This window comes from Rhinolophus ferrumequinum, chromosome 9, assembly GCF_004115265.2.
Source record: "Rhinolophus ferrumequinum isolate MPI-CBG mRhiFer1 chromosome 9, mRhiFer1_v1.p, whole genome shotgun sequence".
Taxonomy (NCBI): domain Eukaryota; kingdom Metazoa; phylum Chordata; class Mammalia; order Chiroptera; family Rhinolophidae; genus Rhinolophus; species Rhinolophus ferrumequinum.
In genome coordinates this window covers 86,355,816-86,376,806 of record NC_046292.1, presented here as the reverse complement: position 1 = coordinate 86,376,806, position 20,991 = coordinate 86,355,816, and the positions used below count along the sequence as shown (strand labels likewise).

General features: G+C 37.5%; 1 protein-coding gene across 1 annotated transcript; it reads left to right on the top strand.

Moving 5' to 3' along the window:
* Nucleotides 1-498: 498 nt before the first annotated feature.
* Nucleotides 499-20,771, top strand: SNRNP48 (small nuclear ribonucleoprotein U11/U12 subunit 48). The gene is made up of 9 exons (XM_033115721.1): nucleotides 499-704; nucleotides 5,020-5,133; nucleotides 5,388-5,448; nucleotides 6,292-6,366; nucleotides 12,656-12,844; nucleotides 13,347-13,468; nucleotides 18,146-18,234; nucleotides 18,575-18,739; nucleotides 19,847-20,771. The coding sequence occupies exons 1-9, from the start codon at nucleotides 549-551 to the stop codon at nucleotides 19,893-19,895; spliced, it is 1,020 nt and encodes a 339-aa protein (XP_032971612.1). The 5' UTR covers nucleotides 499-548; the 3' UTR covers nucleotides 19,896-20,771.
* Nucleotides 20,772-20,991: the final 220 nt, after the last annotated feature.

Sequence of the window (20,991 nt, the reverse complement as noted above, 5' to 3'; positions counted from 1 at the left end):
GGGAAATTTGAATATGAACTGTATTAGATGATAGGAAATTGTTTTCTTAGGTTTGATCATGTATTGTGGCTATGTAGGAAAATATCTTTATCCTCAGGAGATTCATATGGACATTTGGAGGTGAAGTACTATAATTTACTTTCAAATAATTCAGCAAAAATAGTGTGTGGGGCCGTGTAGGTGGAGAGAGCGGGAGAAAGCAAACGCGGCCAAATGTTAACAATTAAGGAGCTGGAGGGCGGCTATATGAATGCTCACTGTACTATTCTTTAAACTTTTCTTTAGATATAAACTTTTTTTTTTTTAAGTTGGGGTGGGGCGACTGCCGTTCAGGGAATGCCAGGCGCAAATACATCCAGGAGCAGTTACAAAACCGGTATTTGGTGGAGATAGGAAAACCTCTTAAAATGACAGATCCGCCCTTTCCCGGGCCTTCCGCTATAGGCGGTTCTAGTCACGTGGCGATGTGGCCCCGCCCACAATTCCCAGAAGCTCGCGCGCGCCGCCGGTAGTTTCCGCAGCCTTGCTTTGGCCGGCCGGATGCGGCCATGGAGGGCGATCCTCCCCCGGTGGAGGATCGGCGGCGGCTGCAGGAGGAGCTGAGCGAGTTTGTGGAGAGCTGCTGTCGGACGCTGGAGGAGGTGACGGTGTCCTTGGGCTGGAACCTGGATCGGCTGGACCCCGGGGAGGAGGAGGCGGCAGAGGTGAGGGGTGTGGACGCGCGGGGTACCTTTGGGGGCCCTCAGCCTGCGGTCTTCTGTGGCGGTAGAAGAATTAGCGCGTGGGGCCGTGTGCGTGGGAGCCCCCAACCCGCTGTAGAGCCGTGGTGGACGCCCAGGACCGGGTTTGGGGCGCCTCTGACGCCTCTGGACCTGGGTTGGGGCGCGCGAGTGCTCCGGAGCACTCCGCACCCATCACCTGTGCGGCAAACCCGCGGGACCTCGGATTTCAAGAAAACGTGAAAATGGGGTGGGTAAGGAGGGAATGTCAGATCTGGTGTTTATTTAGAAAATAAATGAATGGGTCTCAGAGGGCTTCTAGCAGAGGTATTGGCGGTTTGCTTTGTCATCTGTCACATGGATTCTGCAATTGCACCAGTTTCACTGTCAGGAGAGCTTGGGTGTTCAGTTTACCTTTCTCTGCCTTAAAATTGCACATTTCCTACTGGGGACAGCACCGGTTCTAGGAGTATTAAAGGATAGCACTAAGAGATGGTGACTGCCAACTCTCCAAAACATTAGAATTCTTTTGGGAAAAAAAAATGTAGGCTAGTGTATTAGAGTGACCAATTCTGATTTCTTTCTTTCTCTCTTTCTCTCTTTCTCTCTCTCTCTCTCTCTCTCTCTCTCTCCCCCTCTCCCCCTCTCCCCCCCCTCCCCCTATCCCCCTCTCCCCCTTTCCCTCTCTCTCCCCCTCTCCCTCTCTCTCCCCCTCTCCCCCTCTCTCCCTCTTTCCCTCTTTCCCTCTCTCCCTCTCTCTCTCTCCCCCTCTCCCTCTCTCTCTCTCTTCTTTCTTTTTTGTAAGTGGCGTGGGAGCAAGGGAAGTGTTCCAATGTAGGATAATTCATGATCTCTGAATTCTTTCTAGGTTTACCATGCTATAATAATTTCTCTTAGGTTTAAATTACATAACTGATTCCCCACAGGCATTAAATTTTTTTATTTTATTAGTTTCAGCTGCACAAAACAACATAGTTATTGCACATGTACAGCCCTCACAAAGTGATAACCCCAAGTCTACTACCCATCTGGCACCATACGTAGCTATTACAGTACCATTGAGTGCATTCCATGTATTGTACTTTATATCCCGTGACTACATATATTTTTTAAATTATAGTTGACATTCAGTATTATTTTATATTTCAGGTGTACAGTGTAGTAGGCATTTGTATAATTTATGAAGTGACCTCTCGATAATTCTAGTACCCATCTGACACTATACATAGTTTTTACAATATTATTGACCATATTCCCCATACTGGACTTTACATCCCCATGACTATTTTATAACTACCAATTTGTACTTCTTAATCCCTTCACCTTTCTCACCCAGCCTCCCAACCCTGCTCCCATCTAGCAATCATCAGTTTGTTCTCTGTATCTATGAGTCTATTTTTGTTCGTTTATTATGGTCTTTATATTCAATGTGGAGATTCCTCAAAAATTAAAAGTAGAACTACCTTGTGACCCAACAGTTCCACCCCTGGGTATTTATGCAGCAAATCCAGAACACTAATTCGAAAAGATATATATACCTCCTATGCTTACCGCAGCGCTATTCACAATAGCCAAGATATGGAAACAACTGAAATGCCCATCAGTAGAAGATTGGATAAAGAAATTGTGGTACATTTACACAATGGAGTATTACTCTGCTCTTAAAGAAATCTTAACCATTTGCAACAATGTGGATGGACCTAAGTTGAAATAAGTCAGATGGAGAAAGACAAATACCATATGATCCCAGAGGCATTTAAAGTGTATTTGATTTATATACAAACTGTTCACATTTATTATATTCACAGCATAGTGGAATTAAAAGAAAACACTTTATTTTGTGTTTAGAGATATATTTTAAGCTGTGAATTTCATTGAGTGGGGTCTACCAAGCCTTTCCATGCCATTGTTTACTCAGCATTATAGTAAATTTGGATTTCTTGCATTAATACTTACATCGTACTTTGTATAGGCCACTTACTATACATTACCTTACCACTGACTCATCATTACCTTAATGAGGTAAATAATATTAAGCCACATTTTGCAGATGAGGAAACAAACCCAGCGAGGTTGGAATTTGTCGAAGGATACACTGCTAATGTCAGTTGGGATTTGAACCCAGGCATTCTGGCTCCTGAGAATCTGTGTGCTTAACTGCTATGCTGCCTCTCTAAAACTCCTTTGTAAAATTCCAAAATTCTGACAGTCAGCTGTAGGTATACATCTAACTTCTGCAAAACCAGTAGCTAATTTTCAGGAGAGTGACTGGCTTAAAAATCCTGGTAAATGACATCTATAATTGCTAGACTAGGTGCAGTCCAGATAGTTAATGAATCTATACTGCTGGAGTGTTTTAATACTGAAGTTGAGTGAACAACAGTCACGGTTTCTGCCCTTACTGAGCTTACTGTCTGGTAATAGTGACAGAAATCAGCTATTACATTATAATGTGACAAAATCTAGGCGGGTGGGATGGAATTGCTGTAGCACAGGTTGTTGTAGGCTGTGGTGGTACAGTGAAGACTTCCTGGATAAAGTGAATTCTAAGCTGATAAGTAAAATTGAGTGCATTAGCTAGGTGAAGCACAGAGGAAACATCAACAGCCTGTGTAGAAGTCCAGAGACAAGGGCATGACCAGATCAGGAAACCTCCTGCAGTTGAGGATAGCTAGAGCATAGGAAGTGGAGAAGGTGGACAGTGATGGTGGGTGGCGGCCAGATCTGACAGGTCCTGTGTCAGCCATTTTAAAGAATCTATATACATATTATGAGGGCAATGGGGGAGGCATACAAGTATTTTACGCCAGGGCATACCATAATTATATTTACCTTTGAATAAAGTAATATTTGCTTGTATTTATTGAACACTTGCTATGTACTAGGTCCTGTTCAAATTGCTGTATGTATGTAAATTCATGTATAACTTCATTGTGAGAGAGGTCCTGCTATTATACCTATTTTATAAATGAGGAAACTGAGGCAAAGAAAGGATACTTACCTTGACCAAGTTCATACAGTCAGTGAAGCAGAGCTGGGATTCAAACTAGTTACAGAGTGGAGAATGGAATGGACAGCAAGACTGGAAGCGAAATGAGTTAGGCAATGGCTGTTGTAATCCAGGAGAGAGATGATGATATCTTGAATTGGGAAAGTGGTAGTGGGGATGGATTATGTGGAGAGATTTCACAGAGTTATTTAGGAGTAAAAATAATAAGTGATTGATTAGATGTGGATGATGTGGGAGAAGAGGAAGTTTCTTGCTGGAGCAAGTAAGACCTTTCACTGAAATAGGAAACAAAAGATGAATGGGTTTGGGGGTCAGGAGATCATGAATATCATGAATTTGTTTTGGTCATGTTGAAATATTAGTGTAAGGTACTCAAAGACAAACAGGGTCTCAAGATCTAGATTTGGGGAATCATCATGATACAGTGAAAATTAAAGCCATGAGTTCTTCCAGTAAGTGTATGTCAAATGGTAAAAGACTGCTGGTTAGACCTACAAGAAACACCAGCATGTAAAGGGGGACAGGTAGTGGTAACATACACAGTGGAATGTTATTCAACAATAAAAATAATATTTTGCCATTTGTGACAAAATGAATGGACCTAGAAGGTATTATGCTAAGTGAAATGAGTCGGATAGAGAAAGACAAATACTGTGTAATTTCACTTATATGTGGAATCTAAGGAAAAAATGAATCAACAAAACCAGAAACACCCGTAGATATAGAGAATAAGCTGAAGGTTGCTAAAGGGGTGGGGTTTGGAGGTTGGGAATTAAAATAAATAAATAGGAAAAAATATGTGTAACCCAGGTATATAAGGTCACTTTGGGGGTGAGAATAAAGGGGGACAGGTAGAACACGGAAGACAGATCTTTAGAGGACCAAGTAGAAGGAGCTGAAGAGGTAGAAGGAACATGAAGAGTGTATCAGGATGACAGAAATGGACAAGTGGATTGTGACCTAAGAGTTCAAATATTATAAGGACAATGACATGCGCTTTGGCTCTATAGGAGGAAGAAGGTAGGTGAGGTGGTTGAGGCAGTGAGTGGGAACAAATCCTAAATCCTCAGAATTGGGTTTTGAAGGGGTGGAGAGGGGGCAGAAAGGTAGGGAAATTGAGGGAGGTTGATATTTTTAATATGTACATTACATTCAAACAGGGTTGGGAGAGGCCTGCAGAAGAGGACATAACTAGATAGTACCACTTAAGTATAAACATTTAATGGTATAATTATTTAAATTTTTAAATATTATGTACCTTTTTTCTTTGTTTCTGTTTGATTTTCATAGGATGAAATTGTGATATGCCCTTATGATTCCAATCATCGAATGCCTAAATCATCTTTAGCAAAGCACATGGTATCGTGTAGATTGAGGAAACTGGGCTACACCAAAGAAGAAGAGGTATCATATATTTGTTATGTATATGTCATATAATTGATGCATTAATAAATTCACAATATATGGAAGGTATAGTGTGAGATTTTCTGACATAAAATAATAGTCATCTGGGGGGTAAAATGGTACTTGCCTAATATCACGAATTATTGCAAGAAATATTTAAACGATACTAATCAATTGTTGGTTTATGTCAAATCTTAAAATAGTTAATCCTCCGATACTCAAAAACACTAAGTGTTTTTTGTTTTCCTGTTTAGGATAAAATGTATAATTCTGAATTTTTCTATGAGAATGTGAAGATACCTTCAATTACTTTGAGTAAGTATTAACTTAATAGGTTATAACTTTAAAATATCTTACTTACTATAGATATATCTATGTAGATATTGATAATTCATTTTTGATTTATCAAAAGAATAGACTTTATAAGTATGCTTATGATTAAAGACATTTTGTACCTTAAGGGAATGTAGGATTAGTTAATATATAGTGAGATTGTTTTTGTAACCCGAACTTTAGAGACCAGACTTATATTAATAGGCAGTGAAAACCCTGCAAAGCTGTGTGCAGTAGGACAGACACTGTTCTTGGTTATAACAAAAATCTGGCCACACAACAGTTTGAAGATAGGACTGAGGATGGAAATGTGTTCCAAGAGGTTAAAATCTTGGGCTCTGAAATCAGAGTGCCCTGATTCAGCTCCTGGTTTTGTCACTTAACAGATGTGTGACTTTCAACAAGGTAATTAACCTGTTTGTTGCCTAAATTTGTTTATAAAATGGGTATGGTAATAGTTCCTTTGTGAGTTTAAATGATATGATATAAGTAATATTTTTAGAATGCTGCCTGACACTTAGCTGGGAATCAAGAAATGTTAGATATTGTTGGTTGCTAAGAATTATGGTGGTACTGCTGCTGCACGCCTGATTATAATGTTTTCTGAACCACTTGAACCCTGGTCACTGACTGGGATCTAGCTAGACCTGGAAGAATTCTGCGTTCAGATTCGTAGGCAGTGATGCGGGGGTTTCCTCCATTAAGATTCTTGAAGGTTAGTCTCTATGTGCCCAAAGAGCTTGGATTAGAAACCAGTTAATAATTTAATTGTGGACACTGATGATTCATATTGTGTTTTGGGCTTTTTTTCCTTTTTTTTGACAGATAAGGATTCACAATTCCAGATAATTAAGCAAGCTAGAACTGCAGTTGGAAAAGATGGTGACTGTTACAATCAAAGTAAGTGGCATCATAGTTTGAGCTAATTAATGAATCAAACCGTTTTTCTTCCACAAACACATTACTAATTTTTAAGAAAAATCTTGTGAAAACAATTACATGGGAAAGGTTAAGTTTTATATTTAATATTAGGCTGCTGTGCTTGGTGTCAGCTTCATTTGTTAGATATTTTCTGCTCAAATATACCAGTCTCACCAGGAAACTATCTTAGCTAGGTCTTCATACTTTGGAATTACCCAATAGGAGAGATTGCCTTGTACATAATTTTTAAAATTAGGATTATTTAGTAAATAAATCCCACTGAGTTGGCAGTGTTTTACCCTGAGATTTCCTCTTTTGAGAATTTGCCCACTGTTAAGTGTAAGAATATTGAGATGCAATATAAAAGGAAAGGCTAAAAGAGATCAGTTTCCACAGCTGCCTCTCAGAATAAAGCACAAAGTTTTACATGCAGTTTCAGAGTGTTTGTGGATCCCTTCATGCCCAACTTTGGAGCTGGGGTAGTGTTTCTGTCTGGGACTTACTTCAGCAGAGCCTAGGTTAGAATTTTTAAGTATGAACTTTTCGTAAATTGAAAGAAAAACTTAATCCATCAGAAACATAGAAGTATATGAGTAACTAAGTTAATTAGATTTCTGAACCTAGATATGACATCTAGCCTAAGCATGACTGGCTCCTTTTATAAGGATTTCTGAGTTGTCTTTTGAATCTTCTGAAGATACCTTTCTCTGGACATCATAGCTTTTTTTTTTCATCACTCTTTTTTCCCATCTGAATTATATTCACCAGACCATTGTTATGATTTGTTTTCTTCCTTTTTGAAGTTCAGGATCTTAACCCATTGTGCTAGCAAACATCTGGGCTTGATTTCTCCCTAATCACACTGTGGCTTCAGAAGGAGGAAGTCTCTTAACCCTTAGTCTATATTATGTTCCTTACAACAGCCATAAGCACATTTCTTGTATTTCCTGTTTTGATGTACTCCCATTTTTATGTACTTTTGTGCTAAATTCCAGGTTTTTTTCTTTGAGGAAGACATTTGACTCTCATCTTATTTGACTCCCATCAGATTACTGAGCTGTGATCAGTCAAGCCTTTTTTTGGCTCTTATTATTGATTCTACCCATTGCCCCTGTTTAGTTAATCAACCAATTAAAAAGAGGCTGTTGTTTTTGTTTTTTGGAGGGGTTAATTATTAAAGGACTTTATGTGACCTTAACTTGTTAGATAGATTTACTGAATTTACTTTAGAGTTGAAAGAGCCTTTGGAGATTATCTAATCCAGCGTCTGCTTTTTACAGATAAGGAGACAAACCCTCTCTGATATAGATGATAAAGCCGTGGTGTGTTTATTCTAAAGGTCCTCAATATTTTTATATTTGCAAAGAGATTCTTTTTTTCAAAGCTCTTATATATTTCATTACTCCTTCACAACAAACTTGTGGTAGGTTGGATAAATATTTTCCCCTCCATAATAGGTGAAGAAATAGAGGCACACAGAAGTGAATTAACATTCCTGTGCTAGATAATAGCAAAGCTGGATCGAGAACCAAGTTCTGAATTTTGCCACAGACTTTGAACTGAGTTATTCTGCTTTCTGTTAGAAACTACATTTAGTGAAATTTGTGGATTCTAGATATTGCTCAAATATATTCATTATTTATTATGCCTGTCATTAAATAGAATATCACAAACTTGAAATCTGTACATACTGTTACAATTCGTACTGTTCATTGTTTATTCTATTTTGTGTAAGACTGTTTTAAAGAAATAAACTAGCTGCTTCGTCTTGTACAAATGACAACTTTTCTGAGTTTTTGCTTCCTTACCTGTGATATAAAACTATCTTGTGGTGTTGTTTAGAGCAATAGAGATAATGAATGCTGAACTAGCCTTAACTAATAATTGGTAGCTGCTATTGGTTAAGCAATTGAATTTCTAAGTAAATTAATGTATAGAAAGCAATATTAAGATAATGTAATGGGTGATAATATTTTCATATGTATGAGTAATTTTCTACAACATTAGAAAATATTCTAAATTTTTTATTTATATAATTGAGTAATAAGGCAGATTAGGACATTGAGTTCTTTACAAAAGCAAAGAATTACTTTGAATGAATACTTCTTTCAATAGATAAGAGGAACTTGATTTTGAATTTTTTGCACTAGCTTAAATTAAGATTTGTTAAGAATATTTTTATATGATCTCTTTTTAAAACTTTTTTTCATCTTGGGTAAAATTCTACAATTTCTCAACAGAGATGATTTTTTATGGATCACTTATGTCTTAGACCTTTTAAATATTTTACCCCAGGACCTCTTTAATATCTTCTTATTGATGTATTTACTTTGAAGGAAGTTGACAAACATGAACAATTTCACATTTTCCCATTTAATTAATATTTTGTCTGTTATTCACTAAATTATAATTTTTGATGGGATTATGTTTATGTTTTCATTTCATCAGTCTTGTCGGATCTAAACTTATGGTACAGAATTCACAACCCATTAACCTTTGTGAAAGCTTAAACCACCATTGGATCTACTTACTTATGTTCAGATACAGTTACTTAGGTTAGTTTTATAACCAGGATGTTAATTTCAATCATAAAAAATCATTTTGTAGTGGCTTATCTTTTTCCTTCAGTATTAAAGATTCACGTTGCTGTACTTCAGTTTCATGACGTATACAGTTGATCCTTGAACAACATGAGTTTGAACTGTGCAGGTCCACTTACGTGTGGATTTTTTTGGCCCTCTGTATCTGTGGGTTTCGCATCCATGGATTTTGGTATCTGAGGAGGATACCAAAACAGTATTTTCGATCCACAGTTGGGATATCAGGGGATGCAGAGGGCTGACTATAAGCATTGTTCTATGCCATTTTGTGTAAGGGACTTGAGCATCCGTGGATTTTGGTATCCACGGAGGATTCTGGAACCAGTCCCCTGCGGATACCAAGGGCTGACTGTAGTTAAGTTTTTAGGGAGTCAAAAGTTATACGAGGAGTTTCGACTGTGTGGGGAGGGTGGGGTCAGCGCTCGTAACCCCCACATTGTTCAAGGCTCAGTTGTACTGGGGTCATGGGCATGGTTTGAAGGTCAGTGTACTACGCTGAAGAACCCTAACATTCATTACAGTGGTTCTAGAGCTGATCTGTTCCTACTGCATGGGAGACTGTGGCAAGTCAGTTTGCTTCTGTGGGCTGTAATTTCTTTATCTCTAATGTTAGGAAATTGAGTCTGTATGAATTCTCCCTAAAATTCTGAATTTGTATCTTAGGAACAGCACCTCTTGTTAATATTTAATATTGTATCTCATATGTTTAAGATATCCTGTGATGGCAAGAGTGACTAACAAGGAAGAATTGAGAGTTTGAGTTATTAAAAAGTTGATTAGAGTTTCAGTTTGGGGTGATAGAAATGATGGTTACACAACAAGGTGTACTAATGCCAATGAAGTATACACTTAAAATGGTTAAAATGGTAAATTTTGTTAGGTGTATTTTAACACAATTTAAAAAACTGTACAAAAAAGGAGATAGGTCACAGAATTGATACGATTACAGTACATTCAGATATATCTCTAAATCATATAGAAACTTACGTTTGAAAATTTACATTTTATGTAAGCTTATTTAAGTGTGTTTACCCATTTTTTCTTCTTAGAAATATCTGTGTTCTGAATGATTTGAATGCAGTTTGTTTAACTTTTCCTGTACTTTTTCTTTTTCAGTAATTGGGGTGAGTATAAAGAGGAATTAGGAACCTGAATGTACTCCCTATTTAAAGATATGCAGTATCCTTTTTGCAAATGATATCCTTTTAAAAGTATCACTCAAATTTCTAAACTTTATTTTAATCACTGTCACAATATTGTAGTCTTGATTTGGAATTAGTATCAATCTTCACCATACAGAAATTTAAGATGAATAAAAGAAAACTGCAGAATATTTTAAGGAGGAAATTATATTTCTTTGTTTAAAAGTAACCGGCAAAGGTTTATGTGGAGCTTGTTTACAATACAGTCATGCACTGCACAATGACATTTTGGTATACAACAGACTGCATGTACGGTGGTGGTCCATAAGGTTACAATGGATTATAAGCAAAAGTTTGTGATGTCAAAAGAAAAGGCTGAACCTGATTACGTAGGATGGTGGATTTATTGCTAGCTCTGGGTGGTTTAAATAGACCAAGAGGCTTAGCTTGTCTGTCTACCTGCCTTATGTCCTGCCCCTGGCTGGGGCCTGGAGTTGGTGAAGGAGTGAGGGGAGCAGGCTGAGGAGGGGGGAGCCCAGGAGCCCCACCCCACATATGACCACCCACAGCCACTCCTGCACACAAACTCACTTCCCTTGCCTTCCTTTCTCTTTATCTCTCCTGCCAGTTGCATTCCTCCGTTTCTCTCTCTCTCTCTCCCCACTTTATTATTTATCTCAAGCTTTATCTGTCTCTTGATCTCTGCTTCTGCTCTCCCTTTCTTTCCCCTTCTTTCTTTTCTCTCCCCCTCCCTTCCTCCCTCCTGATGTCTACTCTCTCTTGCATGGTGCCTACCTCTACAGTGCTCCCCTGCACCCCCAACTCACGAGCCCACACACATATTTTATCTTTTACACTGTATTTTTACTACCTTTTCTAGGTTTAGAGATGTGTAGATACACAAATACGTTGTATTACAATTACCTACAGTATTCAGTACAGTGAATGCTGTACAGGTTTGCAGCCGAGGAGGGATAGGCTACCCCATAGAGCCTGGGTGTGGAGTGGGCTGTACCACCTGCGTTTGTGTCAGTGCACTTGGTGATGTTCGTACAATAAGAAAATTGCCTAACGACGCATTTCTCAGACACATCCCCGTCATTAAGTAGGGCATGACTGTACATCAGTGTTTTCTAATCTTTGTGTTTTTCTCCCAGACTTTTATAGCCTGTTTTGAAAGGAATTAGGTTTATCAAAGCTAACTCATTTTTATATTATGAAGTTAAATGTTTTAACATCTGGCTACATAAAAGGGCTTTTCCTGGTGTCCACCAGAATTTGAATAAAATTGATTGACTTGAAAGGAAACCCTTCTTCCCCACTTACTTGAAATCCTTTGACTAGTACAAATCGCGGTGTATTGTTATCCCTAGCTGTTAAACCACAGATTCAGATTCAGTGTAGCTGTCTATGCTCTTAATATGTAGACAAGTGTAAAGTCAACTCTTTTTTGTGTGTTCTAATGCTTAGTTCCTAGTATGCTTTTATTTGAATTTTTTTTTTTTTTTTTTTTTTTTTTTGCCTCTTAGGAAGTCAACAAGGTTAGACTTTATCAAATATAAGTATCTGGGAAGAGCTACTGATGTTACATTGTTCTGTGAACCAAAGTTACTACTTTAGGTGACCTAGCAAAAATTAAAAGGATTCCTTTAGTAGCTCATGTTCTTTGTTTGCATTAGTGAATAATGAAGTCTGGGACTATCGTTTTAAAATGCTTTATTTACAGTTACAATAATTTTTTTATTTCACTGAGAAAATTTGAATCTCAAAACAAAAAATTTCTTCAGTGTTTAATACATCATATCAAGGTATTGTATTTAATTTTTTTCGTTAATGAGCAGATTTTAGAAGTTCTGTAACTGTCGTGGGGGCACCACTGTTAACTTTTTTCAGTTAACTTGGTTAAGCCAATATGCTTCCTCTTCAGAAAATTAAAACAAGTTTAGTCTCAATTTAATCTGTCTTTCTCTGGTCTGAGGAAGTACAGGGTTTCTGCTACTGAATTGTTTTTTGGTCCCTAGCTCTAAGTCAGTGCACAGACGGGATATATTTTGAATATGGAATAGCTAGCTTGATGAAATATTTTTCGTATTTCCATAATTTATTTTCAAAGGGACTATGTAATGTGTATTGCCTATTAAAAGTTTTTTTTACTCTAGCTTTTGTGGGAAAAAGCATATAAACAGAAAGGAAGTTAATATCTTCTTTTATAATATGGGTAGCCTTTTAAAAGTTGTTATCCAAAAAATTTTCTTATAAGCAAATGGTAATTACTGTCTGCTTTCATGGAATCTGTCTTTTAACGTTGTTGGAGAGAATAACGAACAGCTATAATACATCCTTTATTTGGATACAGCATTCAGAATACCATTTATCACATAGGTTGATGTTTTGTATATTTAGTGATTATGAAAAAAATGTGTTAATCCCGCATTATTGCAGCACATGTTTAGAGATAAGTAGTAGAATTTTAAGTCCACAATGCTTCATGTATTGTTTATTCTTGTGGTTTTATTTTTACTTTAGGGATTTATTCTTCATTGCCTGTTGAAGTTCCTCTGAATCACAAACGGTTTGTTTGTGATCTGACCCAAGCCGATCGTCTTGCCCTCTATGATTTTGTAATTGAGGAGACAAAGAAAAAGCGCTCTGATTCTCAAACGGTTGAAAATGACAGTGATCTCTTTGTAGACTTGGCTGCAAAAGTCAATCAAGGTTAGAAATCAGTATCTTAATTTTATATTTTATAATTTAACAAATATCTTATATTTTTATAATTTTATATTTTTATATTTTTTAATTTTTATATTTTTAATTGTCATTCCATTAATATATGATGTGTCAGTCTACTTTGAGTTGGAATAGGATGGTTTTGTATTATCTGATATTCACATACATGTATATATTAAGATGTTTACTTAGTACATGAAATTTTGCTCTCTGATTTTTACATTAAGCATAGCTTCCTTCTTTCAGAATGTTACAGCTGTGCTGTTACTTGAATCTTTTTACCTAAACACTCTTACGTTCAACTAATGGCAAGAGAAAATGAATGATATAAAACTTAACACATTTACATAATGTAGAATTTTTAGAATATTTTTGCATGCTATATTGAAACGTTGAAATGTAGTATGATTGTGGTGATATTCCTTCCTGCTAATTTATAAGAATTTAAAAGGTAAGGACATACTAATTTTATTTTTTCTTTTATTAGATAATAGTAGAAAAAGTCCAAAATCTTACCTTGAAATCCTGGCAGAAGTGAGGGATTATAAAAGAAGACGCCAGTCCTATAGAGCTAAAAATGTTCATATTACCAAGAAATCATATACGGAGGTAAGTTTTACGTAGTCTCGTAGAGCTTTGCCGAGAACAGAATTTCCCTTAGGTAGTTTTCTAAATCTGTTTTGTGGATTTCCACAGTTCCTTGGAAAGGTTTTCTGAAAGAAAGTATCTTATAGGTGGCCATACCTGATTTATATTTGCTCCATCACTTTCAGATTCACCCTTTGCCAGACAAAGGCTTTTCAGAGTACAAAAACCTTATATAAAGAGGTTGTACAGTCCTAAAAAGCTACCTGTTGTTGTTTTTTTAACTTTTGTTTGTTAAGTGTGTTTTTCCAGGACTCATCAGCTCCAACTTAAGTTGTTTTTTTTTTTTTAAGATTTTATTGGGGAAGGGGAACAGGACTTTATTGGGAAACAGTGTGTACTTCCAGGACTTTTTTCCAAGTCAAGTTGTTGTCCTTTCAATCTTAGTTGTGGAGGCTGCCGTTCAGCTTCAAGTACTTGTCCTTTCAGTCTTAGTTGTGGAGGGTGCAGCTCAGCTCCAGGTCCAGTTACTATTGCTAGTTGCAGGGGATGCAGCCCACCATCCCTTGCGGGAGTCGAACCGGCAACCTTGTGGTTGAGAGGACGCGCTCCAACCAACTGAGCCATCTGGGAGGCAGCTCAGCTAGAGGTGCCTTGTTCAATGTTAGTTGCAGGGGGCGCTGCCCACCATCCCTTGCAGGACTCAAGGAATTGAACTGGCATCCTTGTGGTTGAGAGCCCACTGGCCCATGTGGGAATTGAACCGGCAGCCTTCGGAGTTAGGAGCACGAAGCTCCAACCGCCTGAGCCACCGGGCTGGCCCAGGTTGTTTCAGTCTAGTTGTGGAGGGCACAGCTCACAGTGGCCTATGTGGGGATCAAACCAGCAACCCTGTCATTATGAGCACCACCCTCTAACCAACTGCCCTCTAACTGGCTGCCCAAGAAACGACATACTTTTGAGAAAGTGGTCGGAGCATGAGTTTTGGCTTTAAATAAACCGGTGCTTAAGGTTTGATTCTAATGTTTATCGTTGGCTGTTTTCACTTGGTTGGGCAAGGTGGTTTTGAACTTTTTAAGATTTGATTTTTTTTCACTTTATGATACAGACTTTGTAGGGTTGTTAAGAGAATTGATTGAGATTATGTATGTTGACACAAATTGCTCAATAGCTGTCTTTTTTGGCAGAAATTTTAGTGTGCTTTTATGTACTCTATTAAATATTTGGGCTTAAGAAATACCTTAGTATAAATTATAATTCATACTATAAATTATAGTATAAATAAATAGTATAAATAATTTATAAATAATTTATAAAAAATTTATGGTATAAATTATAACTATATAATGTATATATAAAAGCATATAACTACTTACAGTGATCTCTTTATATTTTCTCTCTCTTAAAGTTCTCACTATGTTCATCCATTCTTCTCTCAGTTTGATGAACATTTTTATGACTTTTGCTTTGAACTTTTTATCATTAGTTTGCTATTATCTCTGTTTATCACGGTTATTTTTCTGGGTTTGTTATGTTCTTTGGTTTGGAACATGTTTCTTTGTCTCCTCATTTTGCCTGACTCTCTGTCTATATATATTAGGTGAAACAGCTACCTGTTCCAGTCCTGAAGGAGTGGCCTTGTGTAGGAGATGATCCATGGGCCCCAAAGTTCAATCTTCTCTTACCACTAGAGCCAGGTGCGGTAGGGGGGCTGTGCCTACTCATGGCCTGTGGCAGGGCCGACTGCAGTGTTAAGATGGGCAGATTGCAGAGCGCTCATCAGGTGTAGCTGCTGTGCAGGGACCGTGGGGTATGTGGTGTGTTTGCCTGAGTGGTTGTGTGGCTGCTGCACAGGTGGGCAGGGTGCAGGTGCTTCCCTGGCCTGGTAGCAGTGCCAGATGGATAAATCACTCTACTGGTGTGGGCACCAAAAATGGTGTACACCAGCTTCGTTACAAGCAAGTTAGAATGAAATTGCAAAAATGGTGCCAGCTAACGCGTTTGTCCCTGGGGAAAAGTCTTAACAAGTTCCTGCCTCTTTGGCAGCTGCTTTAAGTTTAGTAAGTGGATCTTTCTCACTTAATGGTCTAGGCCTTTTCAGACTGCTTTGTGCTGGATCTCAAGGTGAGTGGGTCTGCACACATGCCCTTTTAGGAGCAGGTTCTACATGCCCTGCAGTTCTGTTTCTCCTGGATTTAATCCCCATTGATTTTCAAAACCAGGCATTTTGGGAGCTTATCTTCCCAGTGCTGGATCCAAGAGTTGGGGTGCCTAATCTGGGGCACAATCCCGTCACTCTTTGAGGGCGAGTTCTATATTTTTTGGATCCCTCCTGGTTGTGGATCACCATGTCTGGGGTGGGGTCCCAGGTGAGACCATTCATCTCTCCTGCCCATCTTGATGCATCTCTTTTATCTTTTGTTGTGGAGGCACTGTTCATCTAGCTCTCAGGCCCTTTTCAGAGGAGATTATTCCACATGTAGCTGTGTATTTGTCGTGTCTATAGGAGGAGGCGAGTTCAGGGTCTTCCTATGCCTCCATCTTGGACCAGAATCTTCACTGTTTGAAATCTTGATACCCACTGTTGCCATGAGGTGCTAGTTCTGAGCCATGCACTGGCTTACTGCATTTGTGCTCTGTACCACATGGCTTAGCATTTAATTTTATGCTGTTCTTTTTGCAATTAAAGTACGTGTTTTAGACTTACCTTTCCCAGTAGAGGTCTGGGACCATGTCATACAACCTCAGTGATGCCTGTAGTCCCTCAAACACTTGGTTGTACATCATTTGTTTCTTCAGTAGTCTCATAACATTGCAATCAAGTTTCAGTGTTGCTGCTAGTGTTCTTTATAATTTTATGGTTAACTTTTTATTATGGAAATACTCAAACATGTACTAAAGTGGATAGAATAGTCTAACGAATCTGTATGTACCCGTCGCCCAGCTTCAACAATTATCAACCTAATCAAGGAGTTTGGATCTCCTTGTCTCACTACCTATCTGCCCTGCTCTGATGCTTGATAATTTTGGAAACTGATCCATCCCAAATAATCTTTCATCTCTAAATTACTTCAGTGTTTACAATTCTTTTAGTGATTTATATCTCTGATTTATATTTACATTCAACATTTTAGCCATTCCTAGCTTCATTTCTATCTTACATAATTTTTGTTTGCTTTGAACTAGAACCTGAACTTTGATAAATTTCAGTAAAAATGTATTACGTAGTGTAGTTACTGTGCATAACAAACTGCTGTGGGGTATGTAAGACAAATGTACACAGACCCTACTCTCAAGGAACTTCTTATAGTTTAACAAGGGAAAAAGACCTTTCAAAATACAGATTGCTGTAAGTGCTAAAAGAAGGTGAGATCAACATGTGTATAGAGAAGACAGTACTTGAGAGGTTAGGGCGTGTCTGTTTATTGGCTCTCTCCTTGTGCCAGGTTGACTGTGTGGAAACTGCACCAGTAACATTTGGGCTTCACAGAGCTCACAGAGCTCCTAGTCAGGGAGTTATATAGGCTACTCCGGAAGTGCTAGAGCTGGAATTGGGCTTCAGGTATGTGTGACTCATGTCACTCCCTGGGATACACCTTGACCTATCTTAGTTTTTCCACAAGACAATGTATGAAGGAGGGGAAATGGTGGATAAGGATTTTCCAGGTGAAAGGACTAGTATTCCTAAAAGGAAATAAAAGTACAGTGGTTTTCCAGAGACCCTTTAGTAATCCAGGGTGGCTAGAACTTAGGGTTTTTGAAAAACTATCAAGTGGGGGATAAGGCTGCTTCTACTGTGTGATGTAATAAAATTGTGGAAGGCTTCGAAGGCTCTGTTAAGGAATTTGGACATTGTGCCATTTTACTTCAGGCGCTGCTGAAAATTTCTTTCAGGTGGGGAGAAACACAGTCAGACTTGAGCTATAGTGTGTCTCTGAGATTGGCCCTTTTTTCCATGCCTTTCTTAAAACTTTCCTAATTAGGCATGAGGGAACCAACTGTAAACTTCTATTTTAGTTTCGTTTAAGTAGTGACCAGCGTGGTGCTTGATGAAATAGGATAAATAGGAAATAAAACAACAAACTTAAATGTTCTTAGGTGATTTATAGTCTCATTGGGAAAGTATCTGAAGTGACCGTAATGTTTCATGTTTTGTCTGTCATCTTAATTATAAGGTTTTTAGAAAAGTTTTATTTGTAAATAATCTAAAACATACAAATAAATTGCAAAACTGAAATAGTACAAAGAACTCCTATTCTTTATACAAATCACCTGTTTTAACATTTTGCTCCATTTGCTGGTCATTTGTACTCTCTTTATCTGTACAGTTTTTGTTCTCAGTCTCTATCTACATAATTTTTTTCTGAATTATTAAAGGGTTACATCCATCATGATTCTTTATCCCTAAATACGTCGTATGTGTTTCCTAAGAATAGGGATCCTTTCTTACATAATCATAGCATGGTTATCAACTTTAGCAAATGTAACATTGATATAATGCTTTTATCTACCATTTATATCCCAATTTGACTATTGCCTTTTTTATGTTTTCTAAACTGCACACGTCCCCCAGTCCACTGTATCAAAGCTCTTAATAAATATTTGATTGATTGTCAGCAGTGACTTTTTTTTTTTTAGCATTATAGTCTTAATTGTTTGAACAGCTTCCTTATCTGAAGTTCTGTGCTTACCTCTCCTAAGGTGATTCGCGACGTGATAAATGTGCATATGGAAGAACTCAGTAATCAGTGGCAAGAAGAGCAGGAAAAAGCGGAGGATGACACTGAAAAGTATGTCATTGTATTAATCAGTGAAAATACTCTCTCTTTAATCTGTTACCTATAATTGTTTAACTAAACTTTAGCATTTCTAAGGCCTTTAGTAGCCGACTATAATTCATCAGAATGAGTATGGTTTCTTGTCATTGCTCAGGATTATTACACCAGAATGTAAAACACATTATAAAAGCTATGTTTCTTTGATTACCCTCTTATATGGAATGTAAGATTATACACATTTATTTAGACACTGTCTATCACTGATCTGATACAGAATATTGGGCTTTAGGCTCATCTATACTGAAGACCAGTGGTTACTACTGACTGATTGATGTTCCTTTTGATGTTTAAGGAATGAAGAAAGGCGATCAGCCTCCCTAGATTCACGGCAGTCCGGTGGGAGCTATTTGGATGCGGAGTGTTCACGACATAGAAGGAATCGGAGTAGGAGCCCACATAAACGAAAAAGAAACAAAGATAAGGATAAAAACTGGGACTCAAGAAGAAGGAAAGAGAGGTAAGTCTAACTCTACATCATCCAACATTGAATTGTTTAATTTTGAAAAATAGACAGTTCATTTTGTTATAGACCATGTTGAAAAAAATAGATTGTAAGAGTAAATTAAGGAGAGTAAAAAATTGATGAAAATTCTTAACATTTGTCCTATTTCAGTTCAAATAACCACAGCTCTGGTGAGAGTTCTCTATATGCCTGATTGGATATAGGTTTCTGTTTTTTATTATTTGTTTTTTAACCAGGGTGTATGAAAGTAATATCTAGGTAGAAAGTTAGTTATGTTAAAAAAGTATTTGCCTTTCTTTTGCTCCTTCCTTCCTTCCTCTCTTTCACCCTCTCTCTCTTTCTTGTTCTTTCTTTCTCTTGCTAATTCCTCAGATAAAGGGTGTATAGTGTCAGAGAGAATATCCAAACTTTAATGTCAGTCAATTGACCCTTGTTAATATCCTTGATGACATTTCGATAGCTGAGAGATATGAACTCGTACTAAAATAATAAATTTAAATCAATTGAGGTCTCTTCCTATATTCTAGCTGCTTACTGGGCATCTACCTGGATCTCAGGTTCATCAACTCTATAACTGAACTTATTTTCTTTTTCTCAGTTGGCTCCTCTTTCCCCAGTGTTTGCTGTCCTGGTTAATGGCTGACCATCATCTGTTCATCTGAGCCAGAAATCAAGGGGTCATGTTAGATACTCCTTTTTTATTCCTTACCATCTGGTCTTAATTGCTGTCAGTTCTATCTGAAGATACCTTATATACACCTTCTCTTCCTGTCATTATTGCTGTCCATCTGGAAAGTGTTGGTAGTTTTCCTAATTGTTCTACCTGTCTCCAAGCTTGTCCCTTTTAGATCCAGTCCTACCCTACTGCCAAAGTGAATTTTCACCTCTTAAAACTCTTTAGTGGCAAAATTCACATTCCTTAGTTTTAATGATGCATTTTTCATATTTACTTTTAAAAAAGTCACTGTTCCATTCTAAATGCTGTTTTTACTTGTTCTGTTTTATATCTGATGTAAGTATGTTACTGATGAATGATTTTTTAAAGCTCATATATTAAAATGTCATCATTTATGATAATTTTTTTCACCCCTTTCATTTCAGGGATGGGGAAAGACATCATAGTCATAAAAGAAGAAAGCAGAAAGTATAAATGAAGTAGTTGCATGTATCAAGCTGATGCCATCCATGATACCAACATGCCAATATTTTCATTATAATTGCTTTGAGTAGGAGAATGTGTTTATATGACCTGTTTAGTGCTCAGATCATTATTTTTCATAACTGCTTATATCTCAAACCATGAGTACACTATTTGCCCTATAACTTTGTTTTCCTTATATTTTAATAGGTGATTGCTTCCTATTCCTATTTTGTTTCTTTTTTGATAATTTATCTATCAGAAAATTCTTTAAAGGCAATATTTAATTATATAAATAATACACAAATACATTCTCATTGTAAAAACTTCCAATCTTACAGATAAGGCTAAAGTCTCCTTGGAACAACACACCTGCAATCCCGATCCCCTCTCACCCCCCATGGTAACTACCTTACTACCATTAACGCTGCGCAGACTGCTGAAGTGTAATAGGGAAAAACAACCTAAATGTCTGTCAGGAGCGGAAAGGCCTGGCTAAAATGCACTGTAGTCATACAATAGGTTACTGTATTGGGTTTAAAAGAAAGAAACTTCATCTATATGAACATGCATAGATCTCAGAAACAATGCTAAGTGAAAACAGCAAGTTTAGAAAGGGTATACAAGTTATATATCTTTGTACAAAACAATACTATACGTATTCAGTGGCTGTATATGGATATAAATATATTCTTAAAAGTCCAGAAGAACCCCTGCCAGACTCACAACTGATTATTTTGGGGGAGATGGTATAGATAGGGGAGATAAGGGTGGAAACCAGGACTGGGAGGGTGGTCAAAGGAAACTTGAGCTTCACCTATAATACATTAATTTAAAAAAATAAGGTTTTCATGTTTTACTTGTTCATTAAAAAATACTGTCATTCTGTTTTTTTGTACGTGAACTTTATTGAGGTACTGTTTACATAAAATAAAATGCACCCATTTTAAGTGTACATTTCGTTGCGTTTTGACAAACTTATACCCTGCATGTCACTATCACCTCAGTCAAGATAGAGAATATTGCCATCACCCCCTAAAGCTCCCTTGTACCCCTTTCCATAATCAATTTCTCTACCCACAGCCATAGGCAACCAGAGATCTGCTTT